This window comes from Salminus brasiliensis, chromosome 1 (assembly GCF_030463535.1).
Source record: "Salminus brasiliensis chromosome 1, fSalBra1.hap2, whole genome shotgun sequence".
Lineage (NCBI taxonomy): Eukaryota > Metazoa > Chordata > Actinopteri > Characiformes > Bryconidae > Salminus > Salminus brasiliensis.
The window spans coordinates 10861214-10880031 of NC_132878.1; the positions used below are offsets into that span (position 1 = coordinate 10861214).

An 18818-nucleotide genomic window follows, 5' to 3' on the forward strand; every position below is an offset into this window, starting at 1 on the left:
AAGACACAGAAAAGCTAGTACATGCTTTTATTACCTCAAGGCTAGATTACTGTAATGCACGTGTCAGGTTGTATCAGCAGGAACCTCAATAAACTTCAGCTGGTTTAAAATGCTGCAGCCAGGGTCCTTACTAAAACTAGACCATCTGACCATCTGCGGGATCTTATTACATATTACAAACCATCAAGATTACTTAGATCTCAGGGTGCTGGCTTCTTAGTAGTTCCCAAAATCCAGAAAACCTCAGCATGTGAAAGATCCTTTTCTTATAAAGCTCCCCAACTCTAGAATAACCTTCCAGATAATGTTCGGGACTCAGTCTCAATCTTTAAATCTAAGCTGAAAACTCATCTGTTTAGTTTAGCTTTTGGTATTTAATGTTTCCCCTTAGAAAAAGGCTGCAGGTCCAGGGGTTCGCGGACACAAGGAATTGTAGCACACTGAAATGCTGGAGCTGTCGTCTTGCTGCTTACACGCGATCACTCAGGTTTGTGGGCGGTGGAGGAGATGGACACTAGGGACAGGGAGCTCCCGTGTCTGTGTTACCTTCTGGCTCTCTCCTTTTAATTAGGCTGTTATAGTCAGACCTGCCGGAGTCGTCCGAAACACTCTGATACTGCTCAACATTCTCTGCTCTTCATAAAATCCTCTCAGAACTAACTCTCTCATCTTACCTTCTCCAAGTAAATGGCCAACCAGCCTGACCTGCTGGACGATTGCCCACTGATGTCCCCTCTACCTGCGTCAGACCAGCCACCTACCAGTCCAACCATCAGGCCCCCCACCCTTCACCACCCATACCAGACCAGCGGCACACCCTCCTACCACTGCTGCCTGTTTAATGACCATGTTAAAACCTAAATGGACTCGTAACTATCTGCCACTATTAAAAGGTAAAGGTGCACATATTTGTCACTGTTCACTGTACAGCGAAATGTGTCCTCCACATTTAACCCATCTGGTAGTGAACACACACGTGTGTTAGGGGCAGTGAGTACACACACACCTAGAGCGGTGGGCAGCCAACTCCAGCGCCCGGGGAGCAGAGAGGGTAAAGGGCCTTGCTCAAGGGAGCCACTGTTATCACCACTATTAACTATCTGCTGTATCTGGTTTGGTCATTTTTATCAATAATGTTTAAATAGTTCTGACCAGAGGAGGATGGATCCCCCTTGTGAGTCTTGGTTCCTCCCAAGGTTTCTTCCTCCAGCTCTGAGGGAGTTTTTCCTTGCCACTGTCGCCCTTGGCTGCTCACTGGGGGTCTTGGATCCTTCATGTCTTATGTCATTTATTTTTTGTGTCTGTCTTTTACTAATTACTAATTATGTAAAGCTGCTTCGTGACAACGGTTGTAAAAATCTATACAAATAAATTTGACTTGACTTGGCCTGGCAACACCAAAGCAACTATCCAAGATATTAAATCAACCACCTAGAAACACCATACCAACCAGCTGGGACACTAAAGGAACCACATAGCAAATACTTAGCAACATTATAGCAACCACCTGGTAACCCCTAAACAGCTTCACACCAACCATATAGCAATGCCACTGCAACTATCTAGCAAAACATCTTCTTTGGTGATCATTCTGGGTTTGACCTGCTGCATTGTTCTCTGACCTGGAGTATGGATCTGCCAGTGTTGTACCTGCCTGCCTGTTTCTTGTCCTCTTGCTGTCCTGCCATAGAATAGGACTCTCTGGAGCAGATAAACATCAACCTATTGGCACCATGCAGCCTAATGCTAGGTGTGGGATTGAGCTGTGGGGCAGCGGAATTGTTTTCTCTTGGGTGATGATGCTCCATCTCATATTTTTGGGATGGTTTAAGGGTATGGGGACAAGATGGGGTGGTGATTATTCAGCATCCTGACCTCACTAAACACTCTTGTTGCTGAATGCAACCCTGGACAGAAGACAGTTACTCCAACAAAACTTCCTTGAGGTCATAAAAACCCAACTAGTACCCTAGTGTAAGCAGTTATGCTAGCTAGTTAATGTGACTGGGTGGATCTACCAACAGTGTGTAAGCTAAGTAACATGAGCTAGCTAAAAGTGTTTAACCAAGTGTAACATATGGATTGAGGCAGGCTGCATGTGCAGAGCTTATCAAAGCTAAAGCCATACTGATCATCAGGACAGCAAGAAGACAAGAAACAGGCAGGCAGGCAGGTACAACACTGGCAGATTAATACTCCAGGTCAGAGAACAATGCAGCAGGTCAAACCCAGAATGATCACCAAAACCCTCAAACACTTCAGCGCTCGGTAACAGAACCGTGACTTCACCAAAACACCCAAAACTGAGGAGCTTAAGAGGAGTCCTAATCAGTCCAATCGTGAACTGCACCTGTGTTCATGTTCACCTTTAGTCAACTGCACACTGCAGCACATGGCCTGTGCATGAGCTCCACACTGGGGCCAGCAGAGGGAGACACCATGAATGTAATTTTACAGTGTCACATAAAAAAGGGACAACCTTAAAAAGAAACACAAAGTAAGTTCAGTGATGAACCTGAAATGGATGATTTCTGTATTTAGAAACTGAGTAAAGTTCAGATCTGTAAAAGCGGTTAATGCTGGAGTAAAACTCAGCTGGGGAAAGGTGGCAGGTTAAGGATTAAATTACAGGCTTGAATTGAATTTAGTAGTTTCCACTTCCACACAGTTGTTAGGCTGCTGCTATGTGGTCAAATGGGTAAACTTGCTAGATGCTTGCTATGACGTTTTGCTAGATGGTTGCAGTGGCATTGCTATATGGTTGGTATGAAGCTGTTGAGGAGTTACAAGATGGTTGCTATGATGTTGCTAAGTATTTGCTATGTGGTTACATTTTATCTTTTAGTTCCCGAATATCCTCTCTAACCATCTTGTAATCATCTGTAACTGATGCGTTGCTCCTGATTCTGAATTTAGACATTTTACATAATAATAAACATGGCAAGGTCCTAACCTTTTACCTTACAAGGAAATAATTAGATTTCAATTAATGACATTTTCAAATCATTTTCAATGTCTGAATGTGTTAACGATAATGATTTTTATATGGTGTCCTATGTTTTATTCTGTACATTTATGAATATAAGCATTGCCATTACAAGAGATTATTAGATTTGGAAATATTAGATCACATTTCCATGTGTATATTAGATTTTATTAAATATATTATGAATACTAAAGGCACTGAGGTTTTGCCCAAATTTTAAAGACAATTGGTTGGTGTGGTGCAACAGATAACACCACTACCTGCCAGTAAGCTACCACACCATGTGGGAGACTGGGGTTCGATTCCCGGTCTGGGTGGCTATGTTGCGCTACACCAATAAGAGTCCTTGGGCAAGACTCCTAACACTACATTGGCCCACCTCTGCATGGTTACATTGTAAGTCGCTCTGGATAAGAGCGTCAGCTAAATGCCATAAATGTAAATGTAAATGTAAGACAATGCCAGAAACTACCTGGATTTGCCACCTCTAGCCAAAAATAAGTGAAAGACTGGGTAGCTGCTACAGAATGAACATGCTATTTTAATGTGATATACAATGCAATAATTCAATTGTATAATTGTAACATTGTATAATATACAATGCAATAATTCAATTATATAATTGTAACATTGTATAATATACAATGCAATAATTCAATTATATAATTGTAACATTGTATAATATACAATGTAATAATTCAATTGTTTAATTGTAACATTGTATAATATACAATGTTATAATTAAATTGTATCATTTTATTTCTTATTTTATTATGTTATATTTAAACATTATCAAATTATTTTAGTTGAGTAGATTATTGCTTTTATGACACGTTTTTTTTTTTTATATACATAAATCAATAAGTTATTTTCACGTGTTTTACACGCTGCACATAAATAAACACTCACAAGAAACAAAAAGGGCTTTAGGAGTATATACACATTCGTCATAACGTTTCGATAACTTACATTTTAATGATTATTTATTATTATTATTATTATTATTTATACACAATTAGCTTCGACCAAAACTGAGACACGCAGAGAGTTAGGAGTATGACGCAAGCGAAGACTCCTTGAGTGACATGGCTGTTGACCAATCCGTGTGCTCCGCGGTGTTCTATAATACCGCCCCGTTTCCTGCTTCTCCCTCTTTTCTTTCACGCGGCCCTACCGTGCGGTAAGCGCTGTCTTTTCTAGCTCTCAATTTCAATAATTTCATGTATTTATCGCGAACTGCGTCCACATTTACACGGAAAATGACCAGTAAGTTTTATCTTAAGTAGTTTTATGATATTTGTTGGTAGAATAAGCTTTATTTTAGAGGGATTATCTGTTAAAATAGCGCTGTTAGCTTTTTGGCTGGCTGAAGGCCTGTCCGCGCCATGTTTCTCCACACACGTGGTTTGAGCCATGCGCGGCAGGAACGGGCTCTGTTACTCCTATATAGCTCCATATACACTGCTTTTATTGTTTGTTTGTTGGATTAAATTCTCCTTGTGTCTTTTTAGTTATTTTTAAGAGGTGTTTTAGATGCCAACTAGCCGAATAGCGGCGCAATGTTGAGGACTCGTCCTAATTTTGCCGTCTGCCCATTCATTACTGTTGCAGTTTTATGATGTTAAGACTGGCTAGCTAATTATTTTTTATTTTACATGTTTTCCTCATTTTCAGATAACCACCTTGTCTTTAAACCGGCTGTTATCCGATCCTTGGAAGCACTGCAAAGATGCCCAGGGAAGACAGGTCCACGTGGAAGTCCAACTACTTCTTAAAAATCATTGTAAGTGGTGTTACTGTGTGTACTGTTGTGTACTTATATAGCACACAGTTCTCTCAAGGTAGTGTAAAGTATATAGCATCAATGGCTTTCCTTCAAGTGATCTGTATATCTGGTTGCTGTCAGGCCAGAACTCTCCAAAAAATAGGACTTATAAAAGAAGGGCTGGGGAAGTCTAACATTCAATGGGAATTGGTGTAAATGTTATGCATATTTACTTTGAACCATTTGTTAGTTCATTCCTCATTAAAATTTTCCTATGTGAAGGACTGCTAGGTTCAAATGATCTGAAAACTAGAGCAAATTAAGTTTTTCCATTTTGATATTTGATATATAGTATTTGTATACTAATTAAGAAGAAAGTCTAAGTCCTTACAGTGCAATATGTAGAGAAATTGATTGATGCTCAGTGTAGACAGTTTCAGCCTGAATCCATGTGGATTTGCATGATAGAACTACACTGCAAAAATATCCCATATAATATAAATATCCCACGCCTTAGACACATGCTCATTTAATGTTTTTTCAGAAATCAGCAATGTCCAGGGGGCTTTGTGTGGTGTAATGACTAATACAGCCCCTTTAGACAGTGTGGTGATTCGTGGGAGATGTAGGAACACCATGCTGCACAAATTCAAATGCAAATTGTTTAAGTGGATAAACAAAAATGGAGCTGCAAGGTTTTTGCCTGACAACAGTGTTTAGTTGAGTAGTTTGGTGTAAAATGATGGCGGATTTGGTTTGATAAGTTTACATAATGGGACTCAACCGCCTTTGCTTTGCTGAGCTGGTCTGTAGTCCTTAGCCAGGTCATGCCTCCTGTAGAAAGTCACTTTGCAGGATAAGTTACAGATCAGCTGATGCAGTGCTGGTTTGTCGTTCCCCCTGCAAAAATTAACTTGTTTCTTACTATCCTTGACTGTCTAGATCCCCCGACTTTCAGGGACGCTTGGTTACAAACATTAAATTGTAGTCTAGTTTGTAGTGTTTAACCACCTTCTGTGTTAAAAGCCAAAATTCCTCCTTGCATGAGTTTGAGTGCTTTAAAGTGAACTGTTTTTGCAAGACTATTGTAATAGCAACCAGTCATGCATTTTATAACCTAGCAGTTGTCAGTAAATTACTATAGCCTTTTATATTTGACTACTGTGCATCAGGTTTAAACACCCTACTTCTGTGTAGTCCTTGCTGTCTCCATTCTGGAGTGCAGATGAATGTTGTGCTTTAATAATGTGTACTGTGTTCTTGTTTCTCATTTGTCTTTGTTTACCTGTAGCAACTGCTGAATGACTACCCAAAGTGCTTCATTGTGGGCGCAGACAATGTCGGCTCCAAGCAGATGCAGACCATCCGTCTGTCCCTGCGGGGCAAGGCTGTCGTGCTTATGGGCAAGAACACCATGATGCGCAAAGCTATCCGTGGCCACCTGGAAAACAACCCAGCTCTGGAGAAGTGCGTAAGGGATTCATTTAAGTATTCATTAGCGCTGATGTGTTTAAAACAAAAAAAAAAGTTTATACTTTGTTGAACCGCCTCTGCTTTTGCTATACTGGTCAAATCTGGATAGTTCACAGGTTCAACAAAAGTGCTGTGCAGGATAAGTTACGGATCAGCTGATACAGTGCTGGTTTGTCGTTCCCCCTGCAAAAATTAACTTGTTTCTTACTATCCCTGACTGTCTACATCCCCCGACTTTCAGGGACGCTTGGTTTCAAACATGAAAATGCAGTAGAGTTGTCTTGGCACATGCTTCTCTTGGTCTTGTGCTTGTAAATATAAAATCACTCTTTCACAGGCTGCTCCCTCACATTCGTGGGAATGTCGGCTTTGTCTTCACCAAGGAAGATCTGACTGAAGTCCGTGACCTGCTGCTGGCCAACAAAGTATGTATCTGTGATGCTAGCCAACAAAGTATGCATCTGTGCTGCTTTTCTATTGAGCAAGGGCTAAAATTTGTTGTAATGTTAAGTCTTGCGTTTATTAGGTACCTGCAGCTGCCCGTGCTGGTGCTATCGCCCCTTGTGAGGTGACTGTGCCTGCTCAAAACACTGGTCTGGGTCCTGAGAAGACTTCCTTCTTCCAGGCTTTGGGTATCACCACAAAGATCTCCAGAGGAACCATTGAAATCTTGGTAAGGCGAAAACAGCTGTAGCTCATGGGCTGACTGGTCTGCCTTTGTTCTAAACCACATTTTTGCCTAAAAATCGAATGACCGTTTTTTTTTTCTCAGTATGTCTAACTTGTGTTCTTTCCTTTCAGAGCAATGTGCAACTGATTAAACCTGGAGACAAAGTGGGTGCCAGCGAGGCCACGCTGCTCAACATGCTCAACATCTCGCCCTTCTCTTATGGGTTGATCATTCAACAGGTCTATGACAATGGCAGTGTCTACAGCCCTGAGGTGCTGGACATCACTGAGGATGCCCTGCACAAGAGGTTTTTGGAGGTGGGTAGTTCTATTGGATTAAATTTTGCTAGTTGTAAAGGCTTTCCTGGACCAGAGTAGTGCTCTCACCCATGAGCTTGTGATGCAGGAATAGTTCCAGATCAGCTGACTCAGTGCTGGTTTGTCGGTCCCCTGCACAAATGAACTTGTTTACGAACATCCCCGTCTGTTTGCAATCCAACAACTTGCAGGGGTGTTTGGTCTCATACATTACTATTATCTGTAAATACCACACCCATCTAGTACTAGTCATGGTCCTTGGACTTGGCTGCACTTAGTCATGTTATTACTTGCCTCTGAAGAAACCTTAGCTTTTAAGTAGTGTTTACTTTGGCTGTTGTGGGAAAAACAAACCCTAACATCTCTGCCTTTTTATTCCAGGGAGTGAGGAACATTGCCAGTGTGTGTCTGCAGATTGGCTACCCCACTCTTGCCTCCATCCCTCATTCCGTCGTCAACGGATACAAGAGGGTGCTGGCTGTTGCTGTGGAGACGGACTACTCCTTCCCCTTGGCTGATAAGGTGAAATACATAATCACTTCAGTTGAAACAAGCATCTTATCCTCTGCAGGTTAGGTTACAAAACAGCTGCTGCAGTGCTGTTCTGTCGTTCCCCCTGCAAATAGGAACCAGATTCCTTCTATCCCTGGTTGCTTGCTTTCTCCCGGCAGACAGGGACGCTTGGCTTCAGACATGAAATTAACTTAAATGTGTAGACCAGTAAAGACTGCCCTTCTGAATGTCTAAAGTCTGAGTCTAAAGCCTCTGCTGCAGTCTAAAGCAGCATACTTTACAATATAGTATGCAAGTGGTATCCATACCAAAATGCACTAAGGGAGTGTTACTGCAATATACTGGGTGTGCTAGAGCACAAACATCCAGGACCAGGTTTAGGAGTAATGTCTAAGCTATTAGCGCATGGAACAAATTGGATATTGCTTTGACTGCAATTCATATGGCCTGATTAATGTTGTAAATGTAGTGCTAAAGGGCAGGTTCTCAAATCGTGAAGGGAAAATTAACATTATCATTTTGCTTTCCTCCAGGTTAAGGCCTTCCTGGCCGACCCCTCTGCTTTTGCTGCAGTCGCAGCTCCAGCCGCTGCCGCTGAAGTGTCTGCTGCAGCCCCTGCTGCTGCGGCGGAGCCAGCCAAGGAGGAGTCTGAGGAGTCTGATGAGGACATGGGCTTCGGCCTGTTTGACTAAACGGCAGTGAACACCTTTGTAATCTGCTGATTTAACACCAATAAAAACTAAAAAAGAAAATGATGTGTTGTGTGTATTTGTAACGTCAATTGTCAGAGGGGTGCTTTTGTAATTGGAGGGTTTTAGGTGTAGGGGTGGCAAGGGGGAAATTCTCTTGCCTGACTTTTTTTTTTTTTTATTATATAAAGGATACTGTTTACATACCAGAAGACTTGTAGACCTAACTGCTTCCTAAAGCAGTTGTGAAATGGGGTACACTCAAGTGCCACTACTTGAGGCTGTTTTCTGCAGCAGTTATGAAATTAGATTGGCTCTTAATGTCTTAATTTTTCATTAAAACTCAAATGCCATTTTGGTAATGGCTGTGTCCCAAATCACACTGAGTAAGCTGCCGTGTGTTTGGACGCAGCCAGTGTACTGACTCGGAGGATGCTGCTGCTGCTGGTGGCCCTCACTGCGTTTGCGCAGTGGAGGCGGGATTAGAGCCGCAGCGAGGCTGGCGGGAGACTCGCCCCGATGTCCTCACGGGCGTGAACCTCCTCCGGCACAGCGAGTCTGTCTTTGAAAACTTCCAGGCCGGCTGAAGAGTTTGTGGAGGGTTGGGTGCTCATTCCCTGCTTCCTCTCGGCTGCGGGGCGGAGGGGTAGACGCCGGTGTGGAGCTTTGAGCGCAGCTAACGGGAAGCTAGCGGCGGCAGTGGCGGCGGCATGGCGCGGGACTACGACTACCTCTTCAAGCTGCTCATCATCGGCGACAGCGGTAAGGAAAGCCCGCGGATGCGCGACGGGAAATGGGCCTTCAGAGGGAAATCTGCTTTGGTTTTGGGCTGGTTTAGTTTAACTGGTGCTGGGCGTGTATATTTCCTTCTCGGACTATTTACCCGACTTGTTTTTGTTAAAATTGGACCGCGGTGGAGCTGCTTTGGCCGGTGTGGCTACTAGGGCACCGCTGGGTCGTCCTAGCGGACGCTGGGACGCTCTGACCGGGGGAAGCAGCGCCCTGTAAGCGGGGCTGGTGGTCACTCATATTTGAATGTCTTTGCTTGTAAATTTGAGGACCCTGGTTGTTATAATGTGATTATAATGACCGTGTTAAAGCTCAAAAAACACCTAATACTCCCTCATCCTGGCTAATTAGTACGTTTGTTGATCTTCAGCTGGTCTCCAGCTTACAGATGTTTACAGATGTTTGCTCTGTCTCGTATATGATGGTTTACTATGGGCTGTTGCTGTATAGCTAGTGAGCATAGTGTTTTGTTTGTCAGCTGATCTGATTGCCCTTTAGCAAGTGCAGGTCACTGTGCAGAGCTCCTGGGCTTCCAGTCATAGATGGACAGATGGATAGGTTGATCACTTCATTAATCCCAAGGGGAAAGTCATACATTACAGCAGGACAAAGTAGTGAGAATAGCAAAGCCAAGTGCTGATGATCATAATCAAGAATATTATAATACAGTGACTCAAAATAATAATCTCATGTATGTGTGAAGGAGTCTGTTAGTCTTTCTGTCTGCTGAGCTCACCCCCTCTCATTTCCCACATATTACCCTTATTTACCCTTTTTTTTGATCCACAGGTGTAGGGAAAAGCAGTTTACTGCTGAGGTTTGCAGACAACACATTTTCAGGTAAGACCACCCTCAGTGTCATTGTCTTTTCCAACGGAAAAAAAACACTCAGCAAATAATAGAAGAGTAACTCGCGGTGTAGCCACGGCCTAGTTTTCAAACAGTTCTTTGGAAGAATAAAGTAAGTGCATCCTGCTTTCCTGCTCAAACAAGGACACACATATTTGAGAATTGAGATGATACAGATTACTTTCATGTGCAGTCCTCATAGCTGGTTTGACAGGTAACAGTCATATTGTTATGATCTCAGAGCTGTAAGAGGTTTGCACTGACGCATGTGTGCATTTCAGGTAGCTACATCACCACCATTGGTGTAGACTTCAAGATCCGGACAGTGGAGATAAACGGGGAGAAGGTGAAGCTGCAGATTTGGGACACAGCAGGCCAGGAACGGTTCCGTACTATCACTTCCACGTGAGTACCTCACTTGGCATCACTTTTATCTCCAGCCAGGCCCCAAAGAAATCGGCAGGGGGTTGTTTTGCACTGACGCCTTGTTTTCTCTTCATTAAGATTACAGTAAAGCACACTTTATTGCTCATTGCAGAGAAGTACAATTAAACACACACATACACACTGAGTTCTGTGAGAAAACAAGCCCAGAGGCAGCCGCCTCGGAGAGCAGGGGAGCAATTGGGGTTTAGATGACTTTCTCAAGGACACCTCAACTGTTGATCCCTGTATTTGAAAATGGAGAGATATTGAGATTGAATGTCGAATGTACACAGCTGAAATTTGATTTTAGCATTACTATGGTCCTCAAAATGCAGACACCAAAACATCTGAGCTGGGTTGATGATTTGGGAGCTTTAGCTGTGACCTAAAGGTTAGAGAAAAGGGTTTGGGTCCAGAAGGTCACCGGTTTTATCCCCTAGATTCCCCGGCAGGAAGTTTGGCCTTTTTTTTTTCGTTTAACATGCCTTGAGCAAGGCGACTAACCCCTAATTGCTCCCAGGGCACTGAGGTGGCTGCCCACCACTCTGAGCGTGTGGTTTTTTTACTGCCCCAGTCTGGTGTGTGCCAAAGATGGGTTGAATTCCATTGTACTGGTTTGCAGTGGCTGTGAACTGTGTCATTAGAAAGAATTAGAATCAGAAACACTGTGCCACCCACTCTCGTTAATGTAGTCTAAAAGCATTCACTTTTAGAAGGTGTGAGTGTCTGATGCCTTGAAGAGGAGGATGTGTTTGAGTCAGCGTTACAGAGCAAATTTAGGTGAAACATTTCGTCTCATCGCTTGAATTGTAAAAACGTACTTGACTCTATCTGTCTTGAGGTTGATAAATGCATTTACTTAGAAGTAGCTTATAAAATAGATTTTTTACAAATCACAACTCTAGTGGCTGTAACACACTGCTACGCGGTGGAGAACTCATTTCAATTGTTCTCGTATCGTCACCTTGTACCATAATTTTTTGCATGAACACCATCTCGTCAAGAAAATGGAGGGAACCGCAGTTCAAAGCTGTCTCACTTCCTTTTTCAGACAGCGTAAAACCACAAGTCTGAACTACCTTCCTTTTAGTCTGCTCTATAAATTCAGTTTCAAAACACTATGTTTGGTTTTAGAGATCTAGCCGTAGTTCATAGTTAAAGCTTTATGTCTTTTAGAAACTGATTTAGTTTCTCTTCACTGTAAATTCAGATTTTTAAGACGTGTCTTCACTTCTTTGTGTCTGAGGAGTCAAGGAAATTGAAGTCTAGATATGGCCGAATCCCTCACTTATTTCATTTATTGCACGTTGTTTATGTCCTACTGTGAAGTGTCAGTTTCACACGCTACACATAACTACACTCTTAAAAACAAAGCTGCTTCAAAGGGTTCTTTGATTGATGGCACAGAAGAACTATTTTTGGTTTCATAAAGAACCATTTTTGTAAGAGAGATGTATGTATGAAGAACCTTTGCAATGTTAAGGGCAGTTGATGTAAATGTTTTGACCAATTTCAGATTCCTTCACACTCTCTCTCTCTCACGAAAATGGTTTATTATGGAACTAAAAGTAGTCATTCAATGGCAGGGGTGATCAACCAGGGCCGAAGTTCAGCACATTTTACTGATAACTAAACCTGACAATTAACAGGTGAGCTGAGTGGGGTGTGCTTGAGCAAGAAAAGTACAAAACTGTGCAGGAGTCCAGCCCTCCAGGACCAGAATTGTCCACCCCTGTTTTATGGTGTCACTCAAAGGTCCCTTTGTAGCACTTTTATGTAGAGATAGCTGTACAGCGGAGTCACTGTTTATGAGCAGCTGTGAGGGGTTTTAGTAGCAGTTGCATTTGACTTTTGACTCCAGCCTGGCTGCTGTAATCCTACTTGTTCCTTGGGAGATTGTAGAGCTCTGTGCTGTTCATCAACAGTATTCACACATTACGTCCTGACTGATACACCAGTTGGCTTTTTTTTTTTTTTTGGATATTCATTATTTGCAGTTTTAGCAGCGAACATAATAATGCACTACAATGATTACCGCATGATGATTTAACGAAGAGAATTCATGGAAATTCCAAAAAAAAAAAAAAAGGTATTAAAGCCAAAGCCATAAAGAACCTCCACACCAGTGCCTTAGTATTAGAGAGTATTTACTGACGAATATTGACAATCATATTAGTCAGTTAAGCATTGTTTATCTGCACTTTTCAGATCATTTCAGTTTTCAGCACCTTAATATCATATATCATCACTATCAGCCACAATACTTAATATCAGTTGGCCCCCACTACACACAAACACACACACATATATGAAGTTGCAGAGTGGCCCGATTAAGGTGAACAGAAACCAGTTGTTGTTGCTGATGAAGAACGCTGGTATGCCGGAGTGCAGTGGCATGGTCTCTCATTAGAGTAACTGGATTTTAGCTGTTCAGCACCGTTCTACGGCCTTCTGTCTCAACAGCAGCGGGACAGAAATGTCAGCCTCGAGCAAGGCTGCTGACATGGCCCAAAAATAATGTCATTTGTGTGTGTGCTAAGCATGTGTTCAATTCCCCGTCAGATTCCTCCCGTCGCTCTATAACTGATTGGTCGTGCGAACGTAGCTTCAAATGTATTCTCTCGGTATTCACAGAGTAAACAGCGTGATTACTTTAGTGTGTGTGGAGTAGGGAATAGTTGCGTTCTATAGGCTTTAATGGCTTCTCTCAGGTGACCACTTCCTGTCTGTGGTAGCGCTTACAGGAAGTGATGCAGCCAAAGGTCACCGTGCTTGTCCTTCCACCGCACCCTCTTCCTCTCCACTACTTGAGAACGTGATCACATCTAGAGTGAAGTAAGGAGATTTGTCACAGTTAATTTTTTTGCTAATTGTGGTGGATTGGAATCACCTCCCTAAAGCCTGGTTGGGTCTCAAAATGAAGACTGCAGCTCAATGCAGCTCAATCACACAGGCTTCAGATGGCCTGTGTAGGCTGGACTGACACGTCATGGCCTACTGGAGTGATGTGTAAAGATGCGTAATGTAGTTGTAGTGTAGTGGTTAACAGCACAGCCTTCCCCATAGCAGACTTGGGTTTGATTCCAGTGTCTAAATGGGCCACAAAATGCCACCTTCCTCAACGGGCACGTGAATAACTACTTCAGGGCATCCCATTCTATTGGCAGTGGCATTTTGTGATTTTGGGCAGTTAAGAGATGCTTAACTGTTTCTCTACAGGTACTACAGAGGCACACATGGGGTGATAGTGGTTTATGACGTCACGAGTGCTGAATCCTTTGTAAACGTCAAGCGGTGGCTTCATGAAATCAACCAGAACTGTGATGACGTTTGTCGAATATTAGGTAAGTCTTTCTTTTCTTCACCCTCTGGCTTGACACGCATGAGCCATTTTCACATATCAACCCCAGAAAATGTCTGGAGAATTTGGTGCGGACATTATCCGAAGTTGCCCTTTTACATGTATAGCGTACAGCCAGAGGTTTTCAGTATGTAAGTGCAGAAAATGTTCCTTGGGTTTAGGCAAGGGGAGGGGCACAGCATGACCCACTGTAAATTCTCCCGAACATTACCTGCTCTACTCATACATGAGCTCATCTGGACATTACCAAGACTTTGTACTAGGGGGCTGGCAGGATAAAGTCCAGGTAATGTCCGGTACAGCTGATCTGGACAGTAATTACTCCTCCATCCTTACTGATGTTTTTGTATTTGTCTGCTGTGTTTAATTCATTGTGCCTCGTGAGTGTAATAGATACGGAATTGCTACGTTTTGATTGAGGGTTGTAGTTGTTTATGTGCGAATATATAAAAAGATTCGACTTGATGATTTTTTTTACCAATGTTTGTTTTTTAACTTCCACTGATACCAGCTTTTCTATCATGTCTGTATGAATTGCTCCTGGCATCATAACACAGTGGGCAATAAGAATGACGACCCCAGCTCGAAGGTTGTGGAGACCAATGACGCACAGAAGTTTGCCGAGCAGATGGACATCAGGCTGTTCGAAACCAGTGCCAAGGAGAACATCAATGTGGAGGATGTAAGTAAGCGGTGAAGTTGTACAGCTTAATTATCAGTAAAAGCAGTGTCATAGATTCGGTCATTATGGTGGAGTGATAATAAGTCATGTCTGTGGGCACATTGCACTGGAGCTGGTGCTTACAAGTAGGATAGAAATTGTGCAAGATAAAAGTTCATATACTACATTTGTCTTGTATTTGTGTCTGATGTCAGCCTCACTGCTGAAAAATCCAGCATGGCCAGCTAAAGTTGGTTGAAAAGCTTAGCTCTTGACCAGTATGAGGTGTGATTGAATTTGATGGTTAAGCTGGTCTACAAGCATGATCAACCTGACCAAGGTAAACAACTAATATGACCTAGCTTGACCATGCTGGTCGACCAGCATGACCAGCAAGAACATGCGGTTTGACCAGCCTGATCAGAATTAAATGCAGCATTACCTATGCTGATCCAAAGCTGGTTAGGTATGTTTTACCTTGATGACCAGCTTTTTAACCACCTTGACCATCAAAGACCAGCTTAGACCATCCAAAACCAGCTGCCAGCAAAATCTGGTCTTGACCAGAGATGAGTTGTAAGGTATTAAGTGTGGAGTTTTTTTTTTTTATTTGTTTGTTTGTTTGTTTTGTTTTTGCTGTTTATTATTAGACTTCATATATAGTACCATTCTGCTTTTTTATTTTTTTAGCCTGCATTTAAAAAAGATTGTTTTATTGTGGGTTTTTAATAATACAGTTTGGTAATACACTAATGATTTGGCTGCCAGTTACTCCAAAATGCTGCCGTGAATTCACTTCATCTATGATATGTGTATGGTACTAAACCCTAAACTCTAATTCGATCTTCAGTTTTTGTAGACTATTTATGCAAGATTTGTGTGTTAAATAACTATGATTTTATATTTTCCAAATGTGGAAATATCAGTCTGCTCTACTGTCTTGACTTTACATGCTCAAAAGTGGAAGATGGTGTGGGGGGTAAATTTACCACATGCTTTTGGTGTCCAATACAGCAGAAAATCCTATTCTAGGAAATGTCATATTCTATTGGCTGTACTTCTTTACAGGGGCTAGACAAGCTGCATGTGCACATTTTTACATGTTTTTGAGGAATAACTTTGTGATTTTTTTTTTGTCAGTTAAAATTATGACTATTTATTTGCATTTGGAGTCAATTTCCTTTTTGAATGAGTTGGAATTTTGCGTCAGATTCCTTTTTAAGTGATAGGGAAAGAGGGCAGAGGTTGCAGCCGGTCAGTAGGAGAGTTAGGAGTTGCAGCTGAGCTAGATAGAGGTTAGAGGTTTAAAAACATTTTGCAGCCTCTTATCCAAGCTGAACACTTGAGGAAGAAAAAGCTGTAGTTGTGAAATTTCTCCCACTTTCCTTCACGAGTCTCAAGTGTTGATGGCACGGTTTGTTGAGTCTTCAGATTTCCTTTCTAGGTCGAGATGTTTGTGATGTGTATTTTTGGTGAATGTCAGTAGTAGTTCCTGTCCTGTTCTGTCTCTAATCTGGTCTTCTGTGTTTCTGTTTGTTCCATCTCAGATGTTTAACTGCATCACAGAGCTCGTCCTAAAGGCGAGGAAGGAGTCCATGGCCAAGCAGCAGCAGCAACAACAGAGCGAAGTGGTGAAACTCAGCAAGAACAGCAAACGCAAGAAGAAATGCTGCTAACAGACTGATCACGCACACGCAAACACAAACACACACTCTTACACTCTCCGAGAGCCAACTGACTGAACTGACAAGAGCCAGAAAACACACAAACACAGCCTCCCAGGAGAGACAAGCCAAATACAAGTTCTAGATAAGAGTTGTATCTATATATAGATTTACTAATGAAATTCTCCACAAGCCCTTTTGGACTTGGGAAATCTTAAAGGACTTGTACAGATTTTAGTGAGAACGGATTCAAGTGGCACCCACGTCCCTTCTTCAGGGGTCCAGGATGACTACTGCCATACAGACCTTTAAAGGAGACTGAATTGCTCTACTTTCTATTTTGCTTGCCACCCTAACAACTTTTGAGCTCCATCGACGTGTCAGGATCTTACATGTAAAGACAAATCTCATCTGATCTTTTTGTTTTCTGTCATAAGCTTGAGTTTAAGCATTCTGTGACATCACACCTCGGTGCCAACCAACGGAAATGAGGACTGATGACAAAGATGCATCATGGATTAGTTAGAAATGTCAATTCATACGCCACACACAATATCTGCACACGATTAGAGAACTGACAGCAGGAATTCCCTTTGGAAACCTCAACCCCTTTCTGTTGAGCACCTGATCACATCCTCTTCTAATGGACAGCTGAATGAAAGTCAGACCACCAGTGGGACCGAGAGCTTGCTCTGTTGCCAACCTCTCCGAAACGAGTATTTTGCCTTTGCTCAATCATTCTTGCGTTCGTATGTTTGTTTGTTTGTTTGTTCTTCTGTTTCTTTTATATATTTTTTTTTTTACTAACAGAACTATACCACTGTAAACAATCCAAGACATTCGGAATTTAGTGCCACTGATTGGACCTTTTTGCTCTCGCAGTGGTGTATGAATTTTCTGGACCTCAGTGCAGTGACGTGACTGAGCTTGAGCGTGGAAAAGGAAGCAGATGTAAAGGTTAAATGGTGAGAAGATGGCTATGTATCTGTGCCAATAGAGAACAGTATTGGACTCTAATGGTTTTATTGGAAGAAAAAAAGTGTCAGACGTTTAAGAATGTGACCTTTAGCGACCCGTGTGTTTCACACTTCTAATAAATCATCTCAGAAATGCGCACACACACACACAGAGAGACAGACAGAGTACAGACAGTATGGGCGAAGCACATGAACTAACAAAATGCGTGTTGAAATTCTGTTGTGAACAAAAGTCAGATGCCACTCCTTATTGATCTCATTTCCAGTCAAAGCAGATGTTACATAAGAAAACGTCTACTTAACAGTCTTAGTCTCAGCAACTCAATCTGATGTTCGATCTTTCAGTGTTGAGTGACTCCAGGCAGGAGATTATCCACGTCTCTGAAGTTCACTCTGAGAGATTTGAGCATTTTCTGCTTCTAACCATCAAAGTCATCCCAAACACATTCAGTAATGTTGAGGTCTGGATTCTGAAAGCGTCAGTCTGTTGTTTTGAGAACAGCAACAGCTGTTTTGTTGTTTTATTTATATATATATATATCTATATATATATATATATATATATATATATATATATATATATATATATATATATATATATATATATATATATGATTTTTCTCAGTAAGATCTTCATGAACAGCTCCACATCCTTTCCGATCTACAGTCTTGAGACGACATCTCTGTGGATAAAGGAACAGAAACATTGAACTTAATTAGTTGTTTATCTATTAGGGTAGTTTTGCTGGTCTACCTGGGTCTTGCGTGGTTATAAGGCCGCCTTGTTTTAACTTGTTTTAAAAGTTTAACTAAACTTTTTTTATGTAAATATTGGATCTAACCTCAGAAATAACTCCTGAAATATAAGTAACTTGGACATAATGGCTGGAAATGATATAAAAAAAGGGCCTCTGACTTTTGCACAGCACTGTTCACATGCAAGCTGTACACACTCCAATCCAGACTCCCTCAGCAGTCAAATCCAGTGGGCAGCTACACTTTTGCATATTACACCTGTTTAACCCGTCCCTGATTAGAAGGCGAAGAAAGCACAGATCAAAATGACAAGAGCTATTTACACAGCAGTCGGGGCTTTGTGAGTTTGCTAGGCCATGGCACAGGACGGCTCCCTTAAAGGTTCATCAACAAAGGACAAAGGCCTAAAACTAACGTACCTGTGTTCATATCAGTATCCTGGTCTGTGATGCACAAACAAATGAAATGACACATATACAAACACGCATGTCTGTATGTAGACACTGATATATGTATGTGTGTTTATATATGTGTGGAGATGTAGATCTGGTGTACACTGCAAAAAAACACAGGCTAAAATGTTGCCACTTATTGTTTGCCCCATCATAAATCTAACTGATGATAATAAAACCTTTTGAGAGAATTGTATTCGAGAATTTCATGTTTTCTTTTCCTAAAATATATTGTAATATTGCCAAATGAACACAGGGAGGCGCTGCCATCTCACACAATGGAAACTGCACTTTTTATTTATTTATTTATTTATTATTTTTAAAAAAGAAATCTAAAGACATTGTATGTTCAAATATTTGTGGACACCCCTTCTAATGCAGACATTCAGCAGGCTACTGTCACAGATGACACTGACACACAGCTTGTCTAGTCCCTGTAGAGAAGTATTGCCAATAGAATAGGACTCTCT

At 41.8% G+C, this 18818-nt stretch overlaps 2 protein-coding genes and 2 non-coding genes across 4 annotated transcripts; all 4 read left to right on the plus strand.

Annotated features, from left to right (window-relative positions):
* The first annotated feature begins 4136 nt into the window (after positions 1–4136).
* rplp0 (ribosomal protein, large, P0) lies at positions 4137–8476 on the plus strand. The gene is made up of 8 exons (XM_072664031.1): positions 4137–4166; positions 4661–4769; positions 6043–6218; positions 6562–6649; positions 6751–6897; positions 7026–7211; positions 7593–7733; positions 8258–8476. Exons 2-8 carry the CDS (start codon positions 4716–4718, stop codon positions 8414–8416), a joined length of 951 nt encoding a protein of 316 aa, XP_072520132.1. The 5' UTR covers positions 4137–4166; positions 4661–4715; the 3' UTR covers positions 8417–8476.
* On the plus strand, positions 5601–5729 carry LOC140538450 (small nucleolar RNA SNORA63). The gene has a single exon (XR_011977762.1). It is a non-coding gene; the product is annotated as a small nucleolar RNA SNORA63 (small nucleolar RNA).
* Positions 6357–6485, plus strand: LOC140538449 (small nucleolar RNA SNORA63). The gene has a single exon (XR_011977761.1). It is a non-coding gene; the product is annotated as a small nucleolar RNA SNORA63 (small nucleolar RNA).
* Positions 8477–8890: 414 nt separating the features above from the next.
* rab35a (RAB35, member RAS oncogene family a) lies at positions 8891–18544 on the plus strand. The gene is made up of 6 exons (XM_072664149.1): positions 8891–9175; positions 9992–10042; positions 10333–10456; positions 13697–13821; positions 14396–14520; positions 16047–18544. Exons 1-6 carry the CDS (start codon positions 9124–9126, stop codon positions 16173–16175), a joined length of 606 nt encoding a protein of 201 aa, XP_072520250.1. The 5' UTR covers positions 8891–9123; the 3' UTR covers positions 16176–18544.
* The last annotated feature ends 274 nt before the right edge of the window (positions 18545–18818 follow it).

What these genes read in the sequence shown, in the direction of transcription:
- rab35a (XM_072664149.1), top strand. Translation starts at nt 9,124, where the DNA reads ATGGCGCGGGACTACGACTACCTCTTCAAGCTGCTCATCATCGGCGAC. An exon ending in TTCCGTACTATCACTTCCAC is followed by an intron (nt 10,457 to 13,696) that starts GTGAGTACCTCA and finishes GTTTCTCTACAG; the next exon opens with GTACTACAGAGGCACACATG. An exon ending in AGAACATCAATGTGGAGGAT is followed by an intron (nt 14,521 to 16,046) that starts GTAAGTAAGCGG and finishes GTTCCATCTCAG; the next exon opens with ATGTTTAACTGCATCACAGA.
- rplp0 (XM_072664031.1), top strand. Translation starts at nt 4,716, where the DNA reads ATGCCCAGGGAAGACAGGTCCACGTGGAAGTCCAACTACTTCTTAAAA. An exon ending in ACCTGCTGCTGGCCAACAAA is followed by an intron (nt 6,650 to 6,750) that starts GTATGTATCTGT and finishes TGCGTTTATTAG; the next exon opens with GTACCTGCAGCTGCCCGTGC. An exon ending in TGCACAAGAGGTTTTTGGAG is followed by an intron (nt 7,212 to 7,592) that starts GTGGGTAGTTCT and finishes TTTTTATTCCAG; the next exon opens with GGAGTGAGGAACATTGCCAG.